Source organism: Diaphorina citri, unplaced genomic scaffold (assembly GCF_000475195.1).
Source record: "Diaphorina citri unplaced genomic scaffold, Diaci psyllid genome assembly version 1.1 scaffold474, whole genome shotgun sequence".
Taxonomy (NCBI): domain Eukaryota; kingdom Metazoa; phylum Arthropoda; class Insecta; order Hemiptera; family Psyllidae; genus Diaphorina; species Diaphorina citri.
The window spans coordinates 22,079-47,358 of NW_007377909.1; the positions used below are offsets into that span (position 1 = coordinate 22,079).

Sequence of the window (25,280 nt, forward strand, 5' to 3'; positions counted from 1 at the left end):
CCCATCAGTTTCTCCCAAAACCAGCACCTCTCTTCCCTCTCGTTCTCGTCTTCTCCGTCTCCTCTTGTTTCCTAACAAGACTCTCTCTCTCTCTTTCTCTCTCTCTCTCTCTCTCTCTCTCGCGTCCCAAGTTCTTGTTTGAAACTCTGTGGAATATACAACATCGAAGCCGGTGAAATATTTAAATACATTCACAATATCAGAAGAAATCCCCTATAAGATCGGGTTGTTAAGGATATAGGCAGCCGTTAGGTCCAAGCGGTAGAGGTTTTTTTTTATTTATTTTTTAATTTTTATTTTTACTTTATACTTCCCTTGACCTAGGTAAGGTAAGGTGGGTAGTCTAGCTGGTTGATTTTAAACAGGGAGAATACCAGTCTGAAATTTTTTGTAGCCAAAACCAAATGTCAGCCCGAAGCAATTACTAGGTCTGATTGAGAGGCTGACGAAAAACGCCGACTACGTCTGTACACGGGAGAAGGCGCGGAAGAAGAAGAATCGTAGCTAAAATAAGAAATGTAACTACTTAATGTAAGTAGGTAACCTTTTTTTTTTTTTTTTTTTAAGTACATGGTCGTTTTCGGTGAGAAATTCTTATTTTATTAGGGGAGATTAGATAAGGAAAACAGGATTGGTGATAGTGTGTAAGTTATTGATAAAGTATTTGAGTTATTGAAATGCCCATATTGGTGTATCTGCCGTAAAGTGTGTTAATGTGTTGTTTTTATTGGGGAGATGAATAGAGGAGTCCCGTTTTGTTATCTGCTTTCTACCTATCTCAGGGACTATTATTATTTTTTTTTCTTTTTTTTGAAGTTAAGCAAGGTTTATATACTTATTTGTAAACTTTACCTATGAAATATATAAGACCTTGTTTAGACTGCGGGAGTAAAGGGACTTTTCAGTCTCATTCTGGTAGGATAAACAAGGTATATTCTATTCTATTCTTATTCTATCTCCTTCCATACCTAAGTAATATGAGTAGATTGTGTAGCGTTATATTTCATCCAGGCTTTTTCCTCCCATAGAGTTTTGATAGAGGGAACTGTCTTCTGGAAACGGGTTACTATGTCAAGTAACATGATAAAGAATGATAGGTATGTACTATGTTTTCACTTGTGCCCATATTGGTGTATCTGCCGTAAAGTGTGTTGATGTGTTGTTTTTATTGGGGAGATGAATAGAGGAGACCCGTTTTCTCTTCTACTTTTTATCTCCTTCCATAGCTAATATGACTAGATTGTGTAGCGTTAGATTTCATCCAGGCTTTTTCCTCCTATAGAGTTTTGATAGAGGAAACTGTCTTCTGGAAACGGGTTACTATGTCAAGTAACATGATAAAGAATGATAGGTATGTACTATGTTTTCACTTGACAAATATATGTCATACCTATGTCATACCAGACAAACATATGTCATACCAAATGACAAATATTTGTCAAGTGAAAACATAGTACATACCTATCATTAGAGGGAACTGTAACAACGGATGCCTCATCTTCTCGTAAGCGAAGAGAGGAGGACAAGATAGGAGAAAGCCAGGCGTTCCGAGAACGAACCTTATCTGTTTAGCGTAAATATTGCCTGGGGCGGTAGTCGAATCCGCGACCTAGCGTTTACAAGGCAGACACGCTACCAACCAAGCCAACTAGGCTGGCAATGGAGGCCTTATCGTCCCGAAATTGAAGAGAAGAGTTTACAAGATAGGAAAAAACCAGACGTTCTAAGAACAAACCTCATTTGTTTAGGATAACTCGGAGATCTATGATTCGTGTACTCCGTGGCCGAAAGCGAAGAAAGCAGGACAAGATAGGAGAAAAGCAGATGTTCCGAGAACGAACCAGATCTGTTTAGCGTAAATATTGCCTGGGGCGGTAGTCGAATCCGCGACCTAGCGTTTACAAGGCAGACGCGCTATCAACCAAGCCAACTAGGCTGGCAATGGAGGCCTTATCGTCCCGAAATTGAAAAGAGGAGTACAAGATAGGAAAAAACCAGACGTTCTAAGAACAAACCTCATTTGTTTAGGATAACTCGGAGATCTATGATTCGTGTACTCCGTGGAGCGCTTAAAGTGTTCAAGATAAGAAGTTGCTCCAGCAACAAAAGATTATTGACTGAAAGTACTAATCTCGCTTCTTTCTACCCGACATACAGGAGGTACCACAACTCTCTACACCCTGGGGAGTGCTAGCACTTCCCACTCCGTGGAGTCCAGGAGGAGTGAAAGGAGTGGTTGTGGAGTTCTGGCTGAGGGTTTGACCTTGGAATCACCAAATACATCATGAATTTCAATCATGGGGCGACTCGGCACCTCCTGGGGACCGAATTCTAACAAGGGTCTTTCTTAAATCTTACTATATCTTCGGTTATCTTCGGTTACTAAGTTATTTACTTGATGATTCAGTGAACTGTAAGTAGAAGGTGCTCAGAGAAAGGCCCTTATGGGTCCCTTAAAGATCCCTTTCGGACCAAGAGTCCGATATCTTTCAAATGAATATCCTGTATGTGTTAAACATGTTCCGCAAAGTTCATCAAAAGCGGACAAATGTATTTTTTTTTTTTTTTTTTTTTTTTAAAAAGGGTTTCTAACAAGGGTCTTTCTTAAATCTTACTGTAATCTTCGGTTACTAAGTTATTTACTTGATGATTCAGTGAACTGTAGAAGGTGCTCAGAGAAAGGCCCTTATGGGTCCCTTAAAGACCCCTTTCGGACCATTTAGGTCTCTTAAAGAATCTTTCGAGTGAATATCCTGTATGGTTTAAACATGTTCGTCAAAGTTCATCAAAAGCGGACAAATGTATTTTTGTACAGCTCAGCTACTTACAAAATATTAAAAATCAAATTGTTTCCTAACCGGAATGTTTCTGGATGCCATCGCCAGTGTTTGAAGTTTGCGCGTAGCTTGACTGCTTTGTGCAGGTCCAGCCTATCCAACCATTAGCGTTTTAAGGGCTACTTCTCCCATAGCAATGACGGGCCCAGGGAGTCTAACGGGGTGACAAGATTCCAGCCCACCAGGAAATGTTCCAGTCCTCGTCCTGGTGAAGCCAAGAGCCGCTCTAGTATGGTGGGTTGGATCATGTTGAGGTACTTGTTATTGTAGTGAATTGTGTCTGGGCCCAGCTGTAAACATTCCATAAGCTTAGCATTTTGGGTACTAGTTCAGGAGCTATGGCAATGAAAAATTGCTTCTAAAAGGAACTTTCAGAAATGAGCATTGACCAGTGATATAAGGTAAGATTGAAGGTAAAAAAGAACTTTCCCAAACTAGCAGTGACCATTATAGGGTTGGGACACTGAAAAGAGCTTTCTTTTTCTCTCAATAGCAGCATCTCTCTCTTGTACGGTTGTGATAATCCGCACTTTTTGCTTCCACAAGCAGGTCTCGGACCTATGGATAGCAATGAAGTCAACCATTACTTCAGTCTGTTTTCGCGACATAACTCAAATCAGTTTATTTATTTTTTCAAATCAAAAATCACGACGGGGCCATCCGGGGGAAGAATTCTGCCCCTGTCCCTCTAAGATAGGATTATCGGTCCTCTCTTGTCTGCTCAACCCCTGCTTTCCAGCCCCTCATATTATCGGGTTTACAATGCAGCCTCCTGAATGGTGTAATTTTACCCGCAATGGTTAGGGTCAAGTGGTCAGATCTTCATAATTCAGGAGGATACAGCAAATGCGAGATTTAGTATAATATGAGACATAACTTTCAGCCCCTTATGGACGGGCCTTTATGACTCAGCCTAAATTTTAGGTCTTCAGCCCTTGATTGTCGGACCCTTATATCTTGACCTCAATGGCCAGGCCACCATTAACCGGCCTCTTGTGGGCGGCCAGTAGAACTCGTCTTCTAGTGACAAGGCTTCAACCCCTAATAGGCCCAATTATAGGGAACCCTCGGACCGGCCCACAATAGCCAGCCACTAAAATTCAACCCCTATCCGGCCTACTGGATTATACGGACCCTATTCTTCGGCCCCCAGTGGTCGCCCCTGTTCAGGTGCATGCGAGATGAAGCACAGGGCATCTCCCGAACCCAAACCATCGAGCAATCCTAAGCATCGAGCCAAATCATGCAGTGAGAATGAAGAAGAGGTTACTGACCAAGTACCCAGTTGTGTTGTAATGAAAGACAGGATAGGAGAAATCCAGCCGTTCCGAGAACGAACATTATCCGTTCAGGATAAAATCCGCCCCGGGCGGAAATCGACCCCGGGGCCTAGCGCAGACGTGCTACCAACTAATCTAACTAGGCTGGCAGTGCAACACCTTAGACCGCGGTTTACCAAATCGGAGCTGGCTTCAATTCGGGATTGAACTGGGTATTACGTATAATTCAATTCAAAAAAAAAATTCTCTTGCTCCACTAAGTACCTACTTGCTGTACTTTTCGAGAACATTAAAATTGTTATTGTATTTCTTCTTTCTTCTGCACTAGGTATATCTTTTCATTTAAATTTCATTGTTATCTATGAGGTAGTTTTTGATTTCTTTCGTCTTCTTTTCAACTTCGGTACTTGGATTACAATTGTTGTTCTTCCGTAGTTATTATTTATTCGGGGTATCACATATTTTGTGTGTCGTGTATTATAGCTTGTTACCATTACTTACATTTCTATATTTTTCTTCAAAGTAGTGTTGTGTGATTAACATATATTTATGTAGGTTCTGGATATTTAGAATGCCATACAGTAGAACCTCGATTATTTCAACTAATTGGGACTGGGGGTAGTTGAAATGATCGAGGTTGAAATGATCACATTCTATGATCTTTTCCTCTGGTAAGATAGGATATCCTTTGAAAGGTAGAAAAAAAACTATGGAGTATGGATTTTTGGAGTTAAAATAATAGAGAGTTGAAATACTCGAGGTTCATACTTTTTCATTTTTCTTCAGGTGGGAGCCAATCAGATTGTGTGCCATCAGCCGGAGCCGGCGTACGAGAATGTGATTGGTGGAGGCCCGGTAGGGGGCGGAGTCGGCCGGCTGACCTTGTCACGATACGGTGGCGTAGGTCCTGCCGCGCACAACAGCGTGCGCAAGTCTCATCAACATCAAGGTGAGAAACTAGGAAACGTTTGAGACTGGCCGATATTTGGCCCTTTTACCGATATTCACACCAGGCCGATATTTGGGCCATTTACCTACATTTTTTTTTTTTTTTTTTTTTTTTTTGGGGTTTGGAAACTAAGGCATTCTGTGCCACTTAACCCCGATAAAGACCCTCATAGTTCAACGTTCATTCTCTGTTTCAACTTCAGCTGAACCTATGGAATGCCGAATGGGACTAACCGTTTCTCATTCATTCATTAACAAGTGAGTGTTTCTAAATTAGGTACTGATGTTTAAATCCTCGTCAATAAATTAATAATTTCAGCCCTTTTCTTTCTTGTGTTCCAGGCATGTTCTCATGACTGACAATGTCGTGACAGAAGCATCACCGTTTATTCGCTAGAGGGCGCCCAAATCTCTCCACTTGTATTCTAAAAGCAGAAGGAGAGGTTTGGAATTTCGCCGTCAGAGGGAGCTGCATCGCTTCATTTCGGAGGAGGGAAGAGGAAGTTTAAATTTTCACCGCTAGGGGCGGTCGATTTGCTTCATTTCAAAGAAGGGAAGAATAGAACGTTTGGAATTTCGCCGTCCGAGGGCAGCTGCATCGCTTGATTCTAGTGAAGGGAAGAGCAAGTTCGGATTTTCGCGGATAGGAGCGGTTGCATCGCTTCACTCCAGAGGAGGGGAAAAAGAGACTTGGATTTTCCCCACTAAGGGCGGTCGAATCACTCCAGTGAGGGGAGATTTGGACCCCGGAGGGTGGGAAGTGTTGGGCAAGAGTCGACATGAGTGGAGGAGATGTCCTCAGTCCCAACTCACTATCCCAATCGAAATTCTTTACGGAGACAGTCCAAGTGAGTATTCATCACGTCACGTGATAGTAGTGTGTTTCTACTTTTACTCTCCTATTTAGATATTTTAAGCCTATAAATACACATATGCTACATATCTACCAACCTGCAATCTTAGCCCAAATAAAGTAGAGGGGGAAAATCTGGTCTTCTGATAGAGTAGGTATAACATGTAAACGCGTAACGCGATTTTGGCGCAAATTTCAGTTCTAAACGAGTGAAATGTGCGCTAATACCTTTCGTTTACATACGTAATTTTCTGCCGAAATTGTGTTTTTGGGTGACATCCCGTAACGTGTGTACCGGGCTTTAAGGCGGATGTACTTGTCTGTGCAAATGTCGTCTAAAGTATGAATTGTTGGAAAACTCTTTATTGGCTCAGTGAAAATGTAGACCATAGGAATCTCTAAGAGGCCCCCAAAACCGAATCGGGGACCAAAATGTGTTCAAATAAATACACAAACGACCTACTTACTTAAGTGCGAAATCGCCGAGGTAAACCTTCGAACCCACTTCAACTAAGGAGTCCGGTAGCGCTCCGCACCGCCAAGTCAAAACAGTTTGACAGCTTATTACAAGATGAAAAATCTGGGTACACTCTTCCCATCCTAAATTTATTATGGGACCAAAATGTGTTCAAATAAATACACAAACGACCTACTTACTTAAGTGCGAAATCGCCGAGGTAAAACTTCGAACCCACTTCAACTAAGGAGTCCGGCAGCGCTCCGCACCGCCAAGTCAAAACAGTTTGACAGCTTATTACAAGATGAAAAATCTGGGTACACTCTTCCCATCCTAAATTTATTATTCTCCTGTAGGTATGTATAGTATGCATTTAGATAAGGAATTGTTTCAAATCCTAATATCAACTCCTCTCTCTCCTTCTCATCTTCAGGAATCAACGCAACCCATGGAAAGCGTCGAGCGTGGCGCCGCAACACCACGCGGTGTCCGGCACGCTACCAGACCTTGCATCCGGCTACTCAGGCAATTCGGATACCCTAAGCTCCGGCAGTCGCAAGTACGGAGCGGCACGACGGAAAACGCACGCGGACACGGGAACCAATCAGAGAAAGACGCATGGGGAGGTAATAATAATAATAGATTTCTTGGTCTGAAGATGATGTCCTGAGTGACATCGAAAGCTCACCAATTTAAAATCATTTTTTTTTATCGTAATTGTCTTGATAAAAATATATTATAATAATAATAATAGTGACAGGCGTGAGGTACATACTGGTAGCCTATTCCTCGAAATTATGGAATTGTAAGGTCATTTCACATCTAGACTGCAAAATAATAATAATAATAGTGCTTATTTATACTGCTCGCATAGGACTGAAAAGTCCCTTTACTCCAGCAGTAGGCTACTACTATTATTGTGGTCAAATTCTCAAATTATACTGAGGACAAAATTCCATACCTCGACTGGGATTGAACCCACGCCCTCCTGTTTACCAGGCGAGCGCCTTGACCACTACACCACCGAAAAATGTAGTTTGCAGTTTTGTTTTCTATTCACATTTGTACTGCATAAGTGCATACGACACGGTTTTCGAATGAAGTGTGACATTTTTAGCCAGCACCGCAACGTTGAGTTAGTTGCGTTTACGTTTAATATTGCTCTGAAAAAACCTGCAGTTTAGGTGTGAATATGCGCACTCATTTGTACATATACATATACTTGATAAGGAGAACCAAAAAGGCAGATATATTTTGCAGAACTTCAAAGAATATTCTTTGAAGTTCTGCAAAATATATATGCCTTTTTGGTTCTCCTTATCAAGTTGACCCACAGAACTTATATAGGCGCAAATTTCAGTTCTAAACGAGTGAAATTTGCGCAAATACCTTTCGTTTACATACGTAATTTTCTGCCGAAATTGTGTTTTTGAGTGACATGCCGTAACGTGTGTACCGGGCTTTAAGGCGGATGTACTTGTCTGTGCAAGTGTCGTCTAAAGTATGAACTGTTGGAAAACTCTTTATTGGCTCAGTGAAATGTAGACCATAGGAATCTCTAAGAGGCCCCCAAAACCGAATAATTTGTCTTGTAAGTACAATGGTACATACTCGAACCACCAACCTTCAGGCCCGAAGTCCATGGTGCTAACCACTCCAGCCTCTATGTACCTACTCAGGTTTTCAAAAGCATGAACAATGAACAGTGAAATCGCAAAATAAGAAAATGATGAAACGAATCTCTTTATCACGGGAATCACGTAACCAAAATGTATGCTGCTTGTCTGGTCGTATGTGGAATCAGCATTGTTCTAATGCCGTTCTACATCACGGAGTATTACACACTCATGGGTGAGTGTTATGCACCCTTTTTAAAGAAGTAATTTACACTGTTCGGTGAGTAAGGTTTTCGTCTCATCGTTTGTCATGGGGCGCCCACATTACGGGTTGGGTGGCGAAACCGTACCGTATGACTGACACGTGAACGTGAATCAGTGGACAAATATACAAAAATTGTCTTTCTCCAGTGGCAAAACGTGACGGGTCTATATGATGACTCCTCCAATCGGCAAAAGGGGATACTGTAATTGTCTTTTTATGGTGGCAAAACGTGACGGGTCTATATGATAACTCCTCCAATCGGCAAAAGGGGATTTTACTGCCCGATTATAAACGGGAAAAAGTACATTATTTCAGCAGGTACTTTTGGCAAATTTTGCATATTAAACCAGAGGAATATCATTAGAAACATTTGAGCAACATTCGGCCTTGAAAACTATTTTACTGCCCGATTATAAATGGGAAAAGGTACATTATTTCAGCAGGTACTTTTGGCAAATTTTGGCATATTAAACCACAGGAATATCATTAGAAACATTCGAGCAACATTCAGCCTTGAAAACTATAATGACGAATATTTTTCCGCAGGCATTTGTGCGCTGTTCGGACTGACCTTCGCCGCCAATTTCTCATTCACGCCGACAATTCTGGTGGAGTTGATACCACTGGAGCGGTTCACGACGGCCTACGGCCTCATACTTCTGTGTCAGGGCATTGGGAATCTGCTTGGACCCCCGATAGGCGGTAAGTTCTGGGGAATAGAGGCGAATGCCTGTAGATAAGGTCTTATCGTCCCGAAATCGAAGAGAGAAGAATGACAGGATAAGAGGAAAGGGTGGGGGGTGCAATCTTGAAAGTTCAGGGTTCTGCAAAGAAGTTCACCTTTTGAAAAGGGTTCCGCGGGCCAAACTAATTAAGAAACACTGGTCTAGAACAAGTTCTGTCCTGGCCTAACTGCTGGACTTAAAGGACCAAACTTCATTGACAAAGACTGGGTATAAAATTAGTAAGACCAAAGGATTTTGGTGGATTAGTCTGGCTGAGAGACTTCAAACTAGGAGCGAACCAGCTTAGTCTGACTGGGGGACTTAAAACAGGGAGCAGACCAGCCTGAAATTTCCCTTGCTACCTAAAGAAATAGCAAAGGTTAAAAAAAAATGTAGCCAAAATCAAACGTCAGCCCAAAGCAATCAACCAGGGCTGATTGAGAGGCTGACGAAAAATGCCGACCCCGTCTGAGCACGGGAAAAGGTGAAGAAGAAGACTAAAATTTCAAGAATCAGTACCTCCTACCCACGTACCAAGTGAAATCGCAAATAAGTGCGAAAAAAAAAATCATGATTGAGGTGTCTTTACCATGTGAATTGATAATATTAAAAACCTAAAAGCAAAATAAAAAATCCGAGTGTCCTAGATTTCCTTTCATGCACTGGAGCGGTTCACGACGGCCTATGGCCTCATACTTCTGTGTCAGGGCATTGGGAATCTGCTTGGACCCCCGATAGGCGGTAAGTTGTGGGGGATAGAGGCGAATGCCTGTAGGAGAACTCCTGGACCGGCCCACAATGGCCAGCCACTAAAATTCAACCCCTATCCGGCCTATTGGATTATACGGACCCTATTCTTCGGCCCCCAGTGGTCGCCCCTGTTCAGGTGCATGTGAGATGAAGCACAGGGCATCTCCCGGACCCAAACCATCGAGCAATCCTAAGCATCGAGCCAAATCATGCAGTGAGAATGAAGAAGAGGTTACTGACCAAGTACCCAGTCGTGTTTTCCCGGACCCAAACCATCGAGCAATCCTAAGCATCGAGCCAAATCATGCAGTGAGAATGAAGAAGAGGTTACTGACCAAGTACCCAGTTGTGTTCGAAGTACGGTCTGCCTTATTTCATCTGTTAGCCTGGTGTACCTCTACGTATTTCATCTGTGAAATATACAGGTACCTCTAGTCGTGTTTGAAGTACGGTCTGCCTTATTTCATCTGTTTAGCCTGGTGTACCTCTACGTATTTCATCTGTGAAATATACAGGTACCTCTATACACTATAGGGTGATTCCAATCGATATAGCGTGGAATTCACAAGGTTCTTGTTTTGCCTACAGTGTGTTTGCAAAGTCCTGGATTCAGCTTTTTGCCATGACATGACAAAACATAATTACTTATGTACCTACCTATTCCTGGAAACAACTTCGTACTTTGCACCTCGCTTTTCACAAATATTTAATGGAATAGATACTCGAAGCTGCAAAACCTCATTTCATTGAAGCCGGTGAAATCTAGGTTTTTTCAATTTTTTGACACGAAAAAAGCAATTCACAAGGTTCTTGTTTTGCCTACAGTGTGTTTGCAAAGTCCTGGATTCAGCTTTTTGCCATGACATGACAAAACATAATTACTTGTGTACCTATTCCTGGTAACAACTTCGTTCTTTGCCCCTCGCTTTTCACAAATATTTAATGGAATAGGTACTCGAAGCTGCAAATTTCATTGAAGCCGGTGAAATCTAGGTTTTTTCAGATTTTTGACACGAAAAAAAGCTAGGTCTGATCTACATGAATTGAACTAAATAGTAGGAAAGTTGTTGATTTAGTTCTTGGGCTTTCGAGATCTCCGTTCACCAAACTAAATACTCTCATCTTTGCTGATCCTCGAACCCGTGTCCTGCTTACCAGACGATCGATCATCTTGACCACAATAGATTCTATAGAAGAAGGTCCTATGACCACAAATGAACTCCCTTGAAATATAGAAGACCATTTTTGGAACAACTATATAAGAAGGTCCTATGACCACAAATGAACCCCCCTGTAATATAGAAGACCACTTTTGGACCACCCTATATATATATATATAAGGAACTGGATTTTGTTTGGTATAATCATCTGAACATTGTAATCTCAAACATAGTCTCGTTAGGACCACTTGAATGAAATATTTTCGAGTACTTACTCAGTTACTTGAGGAATTTTAGTAACTTAGATTACATTCAGACTTGAAAATGTATTTTATTTTAAGTAGTACTTCAGAAGGTACATTAGCTACAGTAGGGTACATACCTAACTTATTTCAAGGAACTTTTCATTAAGTTTCTTTTTCATACTTTATTTAATTCAGGAAACTTGGCTTTCGACTATTGTTGGCTTATGGCTTACCTACAGGTTACAGACTTGCCTGCTTTTATCAGTCTTTTTCGAACAGACTAAACAAGAATATTCTAAAGCTGAAAGCGAGGAGTACACAGTACCTACATACCTATCTTAATGATTAATCCTAATTTACCTAAAATTCCATACCTCGGCTGGGATCGAACCCACGCCCTCCTGATTACCAGGCGAGCGTCTTGACCACTACACCACCGAGGCAGGTCAGTACGTTGTACCTTTAGTCACAGCTTGTGTCAATAGTACGTTAAATTTACTTACCTACTAGTACCTACCCAGTGGATAAAAAGAAAAGTTGGTCAGCTTAGTTAGTTTGGAGGGTAGCGCGTCTGCCTTGTAAGCGCTAGGCCACGGGTTTGATTCCTGGTCGGGCGAACTTTATTAACAGGCTTGGTTTGTTCTCGGAGCGCCTGGCTTTTTCCTATCCTGGCTTCTTTTTTTCTTCGCCCTATAACTACAAATGAAACCCCTCGCCAGCCTAGTTAGCTTAGTTGGTAGTGCGTCTGCCTTGTAAGCGCTAGGCCGCTACTCTCTCTCTCTCTTTCTCTCTCTCTCTCTCTCTCTCTCTCGCGTCCCAAGTTCTTGTTTGAAACTCTGTGGAATATACAACATCGAAGCCGGTGAAATATTTAAATACATTCACAATATCAGAAGAAATCCCCTATAAGATCGGGTTGTTAAGGATATAGGCAGCCGTTAGGTCCAAGCGGTAGAGGTTTTTTTTTATTTATTTTTTAATTTTTATTTTTACTTTATACTTCCCTTGACCTAGGTAAGGTAAGGTGGGTAGTCTAGCTGGTTGATTTTAAACAGGGAGAATACCAGTCTGAAATTTTTTGTAGCCAAAACCAAATGTCAGCCCGAAGCAATTACTAGGTCTGATTGAGAGGCTGACGAAAAACGCCGACTACGTCTGTACACGGGAGAAGGCGCGCAGTGGACAAATATACAAAAATTGTCTTTCTCCAGTGGCAAAACGTGACGGGTCTATATGATGACTCCTCCAATCGGCAAAAGGGGATTTTACTGCATTGAGGAGAAGAGTTCACGAGGAGGTAGAGGTAAGATTTTGTTTTCCTGTGGTCTGTGTCGTAGCATGCCCATCCCGTAGTATGTCTCTCATCAGATCGGCGAGAATAGAATAGAATATACCTTGGTTATCCTGCTGGGATAAGACTGAAAAGCCCGTTTACCCCCCGCAGTCTAACCAAGATCTCGTATATTTTGACATACATATTATGGGGAACACATATTACAATACTTCCCATTTAGGTGCTGGGTCAACACGAGAACACCAGAAAGAGTAACCCGTAGAAATATTTGCAATCGATAAACGAGTACAAAATTTTGTCAATGGTGGGAATCGAACCCGGGACCAGCGGCATGGCAAGCAAGCGCGTCACCACTGAGCTAACCGTGCCCTTTATTTGAATATTTTAAATTTTTGACCAGGTGGCAAATTCCATGACTTTTCCAGGTTTTCTTCAAATTTTCAGGATCTTCCATGACTTTTTGGTCGATTTAAAGATTCCATGACTTTTCCAGGTCGCGTATAGAACCCTGGTATGACAACTAGGGACAGTTCTCCCTAATCGGGATCGTAATCTGGTTTTAAAATGTGGCCCTAATTCTTAATTAAATTTGCTCCTCCTCTCCTTCCCAGGTAACTCACGAGGCGGAACCCTACAGTCGCCCAGCGGGTCTCAAGGTCTGCCCGGTGGGTTCCATCACAATAACCACCATAGACCTCTCACTCCGGGCAGCGTCAAGACGTGCGGGTCGGAAACTGGTGTGTACGCATGTGGAGGACATTGTCTGCCGTTTGATTTTTTTTTTTTTTTTTTTTTTTTTTTAGGGGTTTGACAGAGGGAACTGTAACTAAGGTCTTATCGTCCCAAAGTCTCCTCCTCTTCTTCTTTAAGAGTAATGAAAGACAGGATAGGAGAAAGCCAGCCGTTCCGAGAACGAACATTATCCGTTCAGGATAAAATCCGCCCCGGGCGGCAATCGACCCCGGGGCCTAGCGCAGACGCGCTACCAACTAAGCTAACTAGGCTAGCAGTGCAACACCTTAGACCGCGGTTTACCAGGTCGGAGCTGGCTTCAATTCGGGATTGAACTGGGTATTAAGTATAATTCAATCCTAGATTGATCTTAAGTCTGATTTGGTAAACCCGCTTAAAGTGGTCAAGAAGTTGCTCCAGCAACAAAAGATTATTGACTAAAAGTACTAATCTCGCTTCTTTCTACCCGACCTACAGGAGGTACCACAACTCTCTACACCCTGGGGAGTGCTAGCACTTCACAGCGCCACCATCCCGCCTACCTAGGAGCCAGCACTCCTCTCATCGAACTCACCACGGGGTCCCGAGGATCCACGACCTCACCCGAAGTGGCCAACATATACGATGTGATTGAGGAGAAGAGTTCACGAGGAGGCAGAGGTAAGATTTTGTTTTCCTGTGGTCTGTGTCGTAGCATGCCCATCCCGTAGTATGTCTCTCATCAGATGGGCGAGAATAGAATAGAATATACCTTGTTTATCCTGCTGGGATAGAATAGAATAGAATATATCTTGTTTATCCTGCCCGAATAGGACTGAAAAGTCCCTTTACCCCAGCAGTCTAAACAAGGTCTCGTATATTTGATGGGTTAAAGAATAATACATACAGATAACAGTTCAGTAAAAAGACCTTGCTTAACTAGAAAAAAAAGAGGGTAGATGTGAATTAATAGTGGTAGTAGGGAATGACAATGAAAAACGATACAACAGGTAGAGATAGGTAGTGGTAGAGACATTGTGAGCGCCTGGTGGATAAGGCGCTCACAAAGGAGAGGATAAGACTGAAAAGCCCATTTACCCCCGCAGTCTAACCAAGATCTCGTATATTTTGACGAACATATTATGGGGAACACATATTACAATACTTCCCATTTAGGTGCTGGGTCAACACGAGAACACCAGAAAGAGTAACCCGTAGAAATGTTTGCAATCGATAAACGAGTGCAAATTTTTGTCGATGGTGGGAATCGAACCCGGGACCTTCTGCATGGCAAGCAAGCGCGTCACCACTGGGCTAACCGTGCCCTTTATTTGAATATTTAAAATTTTCGCCAGGTGGCAAATTCCATGACTTTTCCAGGTTTTCTTCAAATTTTCAGGATCTTCCATGACTTTTTGGTCGATTTAAAGATTCCATGACTTTTCCAGGTCGCGTATAGAACCCTGGTATGACAACTAGGGACAGTTCTCCCTAATCGGGATCGTAATGTGGCCCTAATTCTTAATTAAATTTGCTCCTCCTCTCCTTCCCAGGTAACTCACGAGGCGGAACCCTACAGTCGCCCAGCGGGTCTCAAGGTCTGCCCGGTGGGTTCCATCACAATAACCACCATAGACCTCTCACTCCGGGCAGCGTCAAGACGTGCGGGTCGGAAACTGGTGTGTACGCGTGTGGGGGGCATTGTTTGCCGTTTGAACGCGTCTGCGACAAAATATTACGGGTAAGAGAAATTTGGTAATTTTGAGTTTGGTTTAATTTTGAATGAGCGATGTGAATTCCAAGTTTTTAACTTAAAAAAAAAAAAAACGAATACCTACATTACTTTCCTTCCTATAGGATAGGTAAGAGGTTTGATAGAGGGAGTTTTAACTGCCAAGGTTTCAAAGAGGGAGCTTTAACGGCCAAGGTTTGATAGAAGGAGCTTTAACTGCCAAGGTTTGATAGAAGGAGCTTTAACTGCCAAGGTTTGATAGAGGGGGCTTTAACTGCCAAGGTTTGATAGAAGGAGCTTTAACTGCCAAGGTTTCAAAGAGGGAGCTTTAACGGTCAAGGTTTGATAGAAGGAGTTTAAATCCTCGTCAATAAATTAATAATTTCAGCCCTTTTCTTTCTTGTGTTCCAGGCATGTTCTCATGACTGACAATGTCGTGACAACCATCACCGTTTATTCGCTAGAGGGCGCCCAAATCGCTCCACTTGTATCCTAAAAGCAGAAGGAGAGGTTTGGAATTTCGCCGTCAGAGGGAGCTGCATCGCTTCACTTTAGAGGAGGGGAGAGGAAGTTTGAATTTTCACCGCTAGGGGCGGTCGATTTGCTTCGCTTCAAAGAAAGGAAGAAGAGAAAGTTTGGAATTTCGCCGTCTATAGAAGGAGCTTTAACTGCCAAGGTTTGATAGAGGGAGCTTTAACTGCCAAGGTCTTCTCGTTCCAAAATCGAAGAGAGGTAAAGGATACGAGAAAGCTAGCTTTTCCGAGAACGAACCTTATCCCTTCAGGATAAAATTGGCCTCGGGCGGGAATCAAACGGAGGTCACATCTTCCCGAAATCGAAGAGAAAAGAACAGCAGAAGAGGAAGGCAGCCCTCCCGACAACGAATTATTACACTTGGATGAGTTTTATCACTTGACTTGGACTCGAACCACCAACCTCCAGATACAAAGTCCAAAGAGTCAATGCTAAGTGGTCCTAAACTTCGATAGTTTGAGAGGGAACTGGTATATTCACCGTGTTTATATTTAATCTGTTATTAATTTATAAAAAGGGTTGTCTTGGTATTAAATCTTATACCGCTCATGTTAATTTCAGGTGGTGTATGGGATTGGTGTTCTAGTGGGCATTGGTCTCTTGTTAGCCGGAATGAATGGACATCAACTACGTCAACATCAGAATACTCTCATGTATATTGGTCTCATGGTAAGTTGGTACCAAACGTTGGCACTCAAGTAGGGACCTACTCTTAGGGATATGTGAAGACTGAGCGAGTTACAAAAAGATCTCTTTTCAGGCTAAGGTTTATATATATATATATATATCTGAGAAAAATCTTTTTGACATCTCCAGCATTGTTGGAGGGTATGCTGGAGTCACGGCTCAGGGTATGGTGTGTCGCCCTTGTGTGGCTCCATTCCTGTCCGCTCAACCCGCTGAAAACCTCCCCGGTCTTCTTTGTTATTCCTGGGACAACGGTGGTAGTTCATGAGGCTGAGGTTTGGCTCTTTTCAGTTTCAGGCTTCAGGAAGGTTCTGTCAGTGAACTATTAAGGCAATAAGATAAAATTCCATACCTCGGCTGGGATCGAACCCACGCCCTCCTGATTACCAGGCGAGCGTCTTGACCACTACGCCACCGAGGCAGTATTAGATTATAATAGAAATATTTAGGGTAGGGTGGGGCAAAGGTTCGTAGTGGGGTAAAGGCACGCAGGCACTTTTTGAGAAAACGATATAGGCCAATAGGTATCAAATTTCATAAAAACAATACAAAATTACAGATATCGTGATATCTGTAATTTTGTTCTTCAGATATCGTGAAAAATAAACGGGGGGGGGGGGGCTTTGCCAGCCTAGTTAGCTTAGGTTGAGCGTGTATAAGAGAGAGAAAGGGAGGGGGGGGGGGGGGGACTTGCCAGCCTAGTTAGCTTAGAAGGTACCGTGCCTGACTTAAAAGTGCTAGGTCGCGGCTGCAGTGCCAACTCGGGGCAAATTTTATCCTAAACCGATAAGGTTTGTTCTCGGAAAGGCTGTCTGTCTCCTATCCTGTCCTGATTCTCTTTTCGCTTACGAGACGATAAGACCTTAGCGTCCTTGGCAGTTACAGTTCCCTCTATAAAATCTCTTGGAAAAAAAAAGTAAAAAACTGCCATATTATGCATTTTCAAAACAAATAAAATTTTATAGGTAAACCTACCTATTAACATTATGATTTATAAGGTTGTAAACCTAGCCAAAAGAATAAACAATTAAATTATTGATTATTGTCTTAGATTTCAATAAAATTCAATTCGCCCATCATTAATGATTGATTCCCAACTCTTTCTACCTATAATAATACCTATCTGTTTACCTGAACTAACCATACCTATAGATTCCTATCTACTTTCCAGTGAGTCAGGTGGTGTATGGGATTGGTGTTCTAGTGGGCATTGGTCTCTTGTTAGCCGGAATGAATGGACATCAACTACGTCAACATCAGAATACCCTCATGTATATTGGTCTCATGGTAAGTTGATACCAAACTTTGGCACTCAAGTAGGGACCGGCCGGGGCTTTGGGTCGACTATCGGCCCGACAACTCGGCCGACTATCGGCCCGACAACTCGGCCGACTATCAGATCTATGGACGATGGCACCTCTACTGTCTTTGGCGTACTGGGCGATGGATTTGCGACGACGAATTTCCTCCCGCAGTTTCCTCTCGTCGTCCATGCGACGTCGCTCCTGGGGAAAAAATAAATCATTAAATATCGTCTCCACAATGGTCAATTGAAATCGTCCGAAACACGTCTATCGTCCATGTAGATTTAGACTGCTTAGACTTATAAAAAGTCTGATAGACTGAACTGTAACTGCTGAGTAAGACAGGATAGGAGAAAGCCAGCCGTTCCGAGAACGAACCTTATCTGTTTACGATAAAATCCACCCCTTGCGGGAATCGAACCCGCATCCTAGCGCTTACAAGGCAGACGCGCTACCAACCAAAAATATTCAGCACAAAGAAGGTAGAAGATTGGATTTGTAATCCGTGGACTAGATAGAGTTCGAGTTTCGAGTGTTTTTTTTTTCAACTCTAGGAATCGAACCTATAATTTTTTGTCGATGGTGGGATTCGAACCCGGGACCTTCTGCATGGCAAGCAAGCGCGTTACCACTGGACCAACCGTGCCCCCAAATTGATCATATCTCGAGATCGGTTTAGATTTCGGCAAAATCCTCTCGAACCTAATTTCGCTCCTGGATCAGGCCATTATCATTACTATCATTAGGTGATATTGCACATTTCTCCATAGGACCATAAAGTCCCCTAATGTAAAAATGTAATCATAATAAAACGAAAAATAAAACATCTAGTACCTACCTGCCTATGAAACCTATAGGTACTCATGGACAAAAAATTTGAAACAAAGATACAGACTTTAAAAAAAGAGGTTTGATAGAGGGAACTGTAACTGATAATGATAAGGTATTGTGGTATTGATAAGGTAAGGTATTGGGTAAGGTAAGGATAAGATAACGTATTGGGATAATTATAGATAATGACAATAAGACCTAATAAGGTCTTATTGTCCCGAAAGCTAAGAGGGAAGGAAGGAAGACTGGATAGGAGAAAGCCAGCCGTTCCGAGAACGAACCTCATCCGTTCAGGATAAAATCCGCCACGGGTAGGAATCGAACTCGCGACCAAACGCTTCCAAGGCATTCGTTCTCGGGACGAGACGGCTGTATTTCTACTATCCTGTCTTCCTTCTATCTTCGCTTTCGGGACGATAAGACGTTAGCAGTTAAAGTTCCCTCTATCACACCTCTTGGTAAAAAAGCTGATGTCAGAGTAAAGGCCAGAAAAATTGTCCCGAATTTTCGCACCTGAGCGTTACTACTGTACTTTTTAAAGAGAGTGATATGAACATAATTGAAGTCATCGCGTGCTAGGTTTTACGATGAGCAACATCCTCCTAAGCTGATACTAGTGAATCTAGTGATAGAATGAGATGCGGTTTATCAAAGTGTGAGGTTTTACTGCGGTCTACTGCACTACCAATTAGATAACGCACGTTAGTGGAGATGACACATTTCTTAAAATCAGCCAGCCTAGAGCATAGTGTTATCTTGAAATTAGTGGAGATGACAAATTTCCAAAAATTAGCCAGCTTAGAGCATAGTGCTATCTTAGTGCAGACTACCAAACGCCACAGATTGGGAGCCTCTGGCCTAGCTATTGGAGCCAATGGCATCGTTCACCAGTATAGGTATATTATGGTAAACAAAGAAATGATGGGACCTCAGTGATTTTCTAACCATAGGACGATCATTTACCAGGTGATGATGACAAGTGAAAGAAAATCGACTCTCATATCGGAGGAGGAGGAAGAAAAAAAAGAAGAAGAAGACGAGGAGGAGGAGAAAGAAGAAGGAGGAGACGAGGAGGAAGAAGAAGAAGAAGAAGAAGACGAGGAGGAGAAAGAAGAAGGAGGAGACGAGGAAGAAGAAAAAGAAGGAGAAGACGAGGTGGCAAACCCTAAACCAGCCTAACTAGCTAGCAGTTAAAATGGGGTTTACATGGCTTTAAAAGAAAAAGCCCAAGTCCTCATGATGGTCGATCGCACATTCAAGCATTTGGTTCAGGACGAGCCAGCTAAACCTGGCTGGAGACCATCAAACCCTCGGCTTCAGCTATGCCGTTAACAACAACAGCAACAACAACAACAACAACATACCTAGTGCTATCTTGTAATTAGTGGAGATGACAAAACTCCTTATGTTATGAGTACAGATGACATGTTTCCAAGAAGAAAAGTAGAAAAGAACTTACCCAGGTAATTATGTAAATAAATCGGATAATAAAATGACAAAAACATCCAATACACATGTAGTAAAAGCTAGAGCAAGTTTCCTTTGGTCGTAAATTTTAATTACCTATAGAACTGTTACAGATTCTAGGAGTGTCAGTTATGCTAGAACTGCCCTATAACCATAATACGACAATTAGAATTATAGAATAAGATCTCAAGTACCTATTCATGTGGTGTAATGAATTATAATTAATTATTGATTGGATTAATAAATATTTGAAATAGAATTCTGTACAAATAACTTTAATAACAAGTTACATACCTATTCCACACAATTCCAGTTTGTACCTATTACATTGCATTCTAATTCTGTACAAATAACTTTAATAACAAGTTACATACCTATTCCACACAATTCCAGTTTGTACCTATTACATTGCATTCTTTACCTACTCTGACGTGACAGAAGTGTAATGTGGGTTAATTGACATAAAATGTCATAAACTTGCCTCGGTGTTATAGTGGTCAAGACGCTAGCCTGGTAACCAAGAGGGCGTGGGTTCAATCCCCACCGAGGCGCGAGGTATGGAAATTTATCCCCACCATTATTTTTGAGAATAGTAATGGGGAACGTTGGCTGGGGGACTTCAAACAGGGAGTCGGAGGAGACGAGGAAGAAGAAGAAGAGGAGGAGACGAGGAAGAAGAATAAGTAGAAGACGAGGAGGAGAAAGAAGAAGGAGGAGACGAGGAAGAAGAAGAAGAGGAGAAGACGAGGAAGAAGAATAAGTAGAAGACGAGAAGGAGAAAGAAGAAGGAGGAGACGAGGAAGAAGAAGAAGAGGAGGAGACGAGGAAGAAGAATAAGTAGAAGACGAGGAGGAGAAAGAAGAAGGAGGAGACGAAGAAGAAGAAGAGGAGACGAAGAAGAAGAAGAGGAGACGAAGAAGAAGAAGAGGAGACGAAGAAGAAGAATAAGAAGAAGACGAGGAGGAGAAAGAAGAAGGAGGAGACGAGGAAGAAGAAGAGGAGGAAGAAGAAGAAGGATAAGAAGAAGAGCACAAACAACTCTTATGAAACCCTATTCATGAGCAATCAACTTGAGTTTATTTTTTATTCTTTGGGTGTGGGTGGAGGGGGGGGGGGATGGGAACCTCGAACACTTTTGAAAGTTAAGAAGGGAACCGCAACAAAAAAAGTCTGGCCACCCCTGGTATATTCTATTCTACAAAGCCTGTTCCAGTCGTTTTACTCAAAAAGGACCTTGGTAAAATTAGGCTCCTCTTAAATAAATCTGTTCAATCACAATTAATAGGAAATTTCTACTAATGACCATAAAAAGATGAAAAAGATATCTGCTGAACTCTTGACTCCAAAGGTTCTACATCTACTTAGATATGGACCGAACACAAATGTAAGCCATTAACCAAATGATTCAATGAATCAATCTGACAGCGAGGAATCAAGGAGAATATTGTGCGAAATTGTGGAATCCGGTGTATCCTCAAACTGTTTTGCAAATGGAGCCTTTTTTGGCACGGAATTTTGCCGTTTTTGAAGCCCCTTTCGGCTCTGAATTTTTGCTTCAGTAGGTAAGTATAAGTTTAATAGGATCAACCAAAGTGATCGTTTTGTGGACGCCAAGGGAATAAGTACAGATAAAATTGGATTTCTAGATCTAGACTATTCTAGAGCGTATAATATAGGTACACTATTAGTGGAAGCTTAACCCATCCTTTAGGGCTGTCCAGCCCCTACACCTGAGCCTCAGTTTGGGCTTTTTGTGTATGGGGTTAAGCTGTGGTACGCTATTAATTTAAGAGCGACCTATTTACGACTTAAGAGTAGCCTATTTACTTCTCTTTTTTAGTCACTTGTCCTATGGTAGCTTCTCAAGGTAAATTTTACATTCACGTCCATCCCAAACGCTTACACTGACACCAGCTTCCACACTAATGTTTCTTAGAAACGCTCAAACCTGTACAAAACTAGACAACACACTTAGCCAAATCTATAACCTATGTCTTTACAGCCTGATTTATTTGAAGAAAAATCTACTCTTGTATGACCTACGAAACCATGATTCAAGACGAAAACGTATTTTATGGTTTTCAAAAGTACCCAATACATTCAAATCCGACCGATCGATGTGACATAGTACCTAAATTTGGATCAAAAACACACCTTCCTTTGTTAAACTTGGTCAAAAAGTGATAAATACCCGCACAATCTCGAGACTTTGATCAGCTGTTTTAATGCCCTCAAAGCAGTGGCGTAGCGTGGTCTAAAGACAAGTGTAAGGCGTGTAGGGCACTAATTTCCATCACCATGCACATTACTACATAAGTCATGCACATGCTTCTTCATAAATATTTAAAGTCAATATTTAAGGGTATTTGAGTAAATTTTGAGTGTATGGCCGCCATACACGCCCTACATGGACGCTACGCCACTGATTGAATGGTATTCCAGTATGTTTGATTTCATTTCAGCTATCAGTGGGTCATAGATTGAGTGGTACTCCAGTGTTTGATTTCATTAAGGGTTAGGTGGTAGAGAACGCCTCCGGCGTTAACCTCGACTAGTGGTTACCTTCCACTCAAGAGTCTATTATTATTATTCATTTCAGCTATCAGTGGGACATAGATTGAGTGGTACTCCAGTATGTTTGATTTCATTTCAGCTATCAGTGGGACATAGATTGAGTGGTACTCCAGTATGTTTCATTTCATTTCAGCTATCAGTAGGTCACAGATTGAGTGGTACTCCAGTATGTTTGATTTCATTTCAGCTATCAGTGGGACATAGATTGAGTGGTACTCCAGTATGTTTCATTTCATTTCAGCTATCAGTAGGTCACAGATTGAGTGGTACTCCAGTATGTTTGATTTCATTTCAGCTATCAGTGGGACATAGATTGAGTGGTACTCCAGTATGTTTCATTTCATTTCAGCTATCAGTAGGTCACAGATTGAGTGGTACTCCAGTATGTTTGATTTCATTTCAGCTATCAGTGGGACATAGATTGAGTGGTACTCCAGTATCGGCCATGGTAAGCTATCAGGGGAAAGGTCACAGATCTCTATTGTCTTTTGAAGAAGGATACGGGGAACTGTAACTGCTAAGGTCTTATCGTCTCGAAATCGAAGGGAGAAGGAAGACAGGATAGGAAAATGCCAGCTAGTCCGAGAACAAACATTGTCAAACCCGCGGCCTAGCGCTTGAAAGGCAGACGCGCTACCAACCAAGCTAACTAAGCTGGCCCAGAAAGTCTAATAAGGTCGCAGCGCCGCGCCGTGACATAGGGCTCGTTTGTAGACAATACCTATAATTTTATTGGGGATTATGTTTCAGATCGTTCTAGGCTGGGCTGGTGATCAGCCATGGATGAACGTAACCAAAATGTATGCTGCTTGTCTGGTCGTATGTGGAATCAGCATTGTTCTAATGCCGTTCTACATCACGGAGTATTACACACTCATGGGTGAGTGTTATGCACCCTTTTTAAAGAAGTAATTTACACTGTTCGGTGAGTAAGGTTTTCGTCTCATCGTTTGTCATGGGGCGCCCACATTACGGGTTGGGTGGCGAAACCGTACCGTATGACTGACACGTGAACGTGAATCAGTGGACAAATATACAAAAATTGTCTTTCTCCAGTGGCAAAACGTGACGGGTCTATATGATGACTCCTCCAATCGGCAAAAGGGGATTTTACTGCCCGATTATAAATGGGAAAAGGTACATTATTTCAGCAGGTACTTTTGGCAAATTTTGGCATATTAAACCACAGGAATATCATTAGAAACATTCGAGCAACATTCGGCCTTGAAAACTATCATGACGAATATTTTTCCGCAGGCATTTGTGCGCTGTTCGGACTGACCTTCGCCGCCAATTTCTCATTCACGCCGACAATTCTGGTGGAGTTGATACCACTGGAGCGGTTCACGACGGCCTATGGCCTCATACTTCTGTGTCAGGGCATTGGGAATCTGCTTGGACCCCCGATAGGCGGTAAGTTGTGGGGGATAGAGGCGAATGCCTGTAGGAAAACTTTTTCAACCGCCAACTATGGGCTGCTGGTTTAAACTGAAAGAACACTTTGCGCTAAGGATGACGAATCAGTTCCTAAGCTCATAGCCCTTGTCACACCCGGCGTAGTTCGTTGACCCTATTCAGATTTTAGGACGGTAAATCTCCGGTGAATCCCGAATTCTATCGCGCTAACCACTACACTACAGATACACCTTTTTTCTGGCTTTTAGGAATGCTACTCAAGCTCTGACTGTCTGACAAACCTATAGACTCTACGCTACGGTTGGAAGCTGTGTGGCGGTAAAAGCTTCCGACTTCAGCCTTCATACCATCTGAGAAACCTAGAAGTCGGAGGCTTTTTCCGCCACAGACGTTCCGATGGTATGACAGACTTGGTTCAGACAGACGGAGCGTGAGTGGCAGGATTCTCCTGAAGGAGCTCTTCCGCACCCAACCACTTCTATTCCGCAGGTTTGGTGTTTGACCTGACTCAAATCTGGGACTACTCGTTCATCATTGCCGGTGTCTGGATCATTGTGGCCGGTGTTCTAGTTATCGCCATCCCGTACACCAAGAATCGCGTCATTTGGGGCGAAGGAGTCCTGGAGTACGACAAGGAGAGTACGGACACTTAGATGTGGCAAGCCTGATGAACATCTAGAGCGGCCGAAAATGTGGCCACTGGTTATTGTGGTGGACAAAGAAACCTAGTACCCAGTGGTTGTCACTTTTTTACGCCAATAAGTCAAGGTTAAGGCGCGGAACAGTGGTGTATACTTATAAAATATATACTTTTTCGCCCCCCTCCCCCCATAAGGTTTCGCCTGGGGCACCCTCGGTCAATATTGACGGGGTGGATGCTGCAGTTTATGGCATTGGCCCCTCCGCCCCGCGGGGCGGAGGGGCTACGGGGCTGGGATACAAACCAGTGAGGCGGTATAGTTTTATGGAACGGGCTTCAAGAGGGGATTTGCTCTTCCACTCAACCGATATATTGTTCTGTTTCTATGTAAATACTCGTAGGTACATAGTAAGCCTCTCAGGTACCTATACTTTAATGTGCTGTGCAAAGAAATACGTACATACTATGTTCTATGTATTTGCCCTACCTACTATGTTCTTTTAGGGATTTTACCTACCTACCTATATCTCTATCTAGTCATTCTTTCATTAGATTTTAGGATTTTTAGGTAAATAGGTTCCGATCTCAGGCATCCCTATCGGACTCCATTACATTGAGCCGGACTTCGAAAATTTCGAGCATTCCCCGGAACATCACTGTTTAAACGTTTAGCCCCTCCCTCAATAAAATCCTCGATACGGCCCTGGCTCTAGTGTAGGATGTCTTCGGACTGTCTTTTTTCCCGAAATATTTGCGAAGTGTATTTTGATTTATGGAACAGGTTCCTAGTTTCGGATAGGAAATTGGCTCTTCCACACAACCGATATATTGTTCTATATCTGTGTAAATACTCGTAGGTAGGTATGGTAAGCCTCTCAGGTATACTTTTATTATTCTGTGCAAAGTAATACGTACATACTATATTCTATGTATTTGTCCCACCTAGGTACTATG

The 25,280-nt window shown here is 42.4% G+C and overlaps 1 protein-coding gene across 1 annotated transcript in view; it reads left to right on the plus strand.

The window, feature by feature from the left end:
• The window catches only part of LOC103509204, a 39,692-nt gene extending 15,211 nt beyond the window's left edge, over positions 1 to 24,481 (plus strand). The window contains exons 10-11 of the mRNA XM_026823585.1: positions 8,803 to 8,958; positions 24,176 to 24,481. Coding sequence (XP_026679386.1) covers positions 8,803 to 8,958; positions 24,176 to 24,339 — 320 coding nt within the window. The 3' untranslated portion in view covers positions 24,340 to 24,481. The remainder of the gene's footprint in view (positions 1 to 8,802; positions 8,959 to 24,175) is intronic.
• Positions 24,482 to 25,280: the final 799 nt, after the last annotated feature.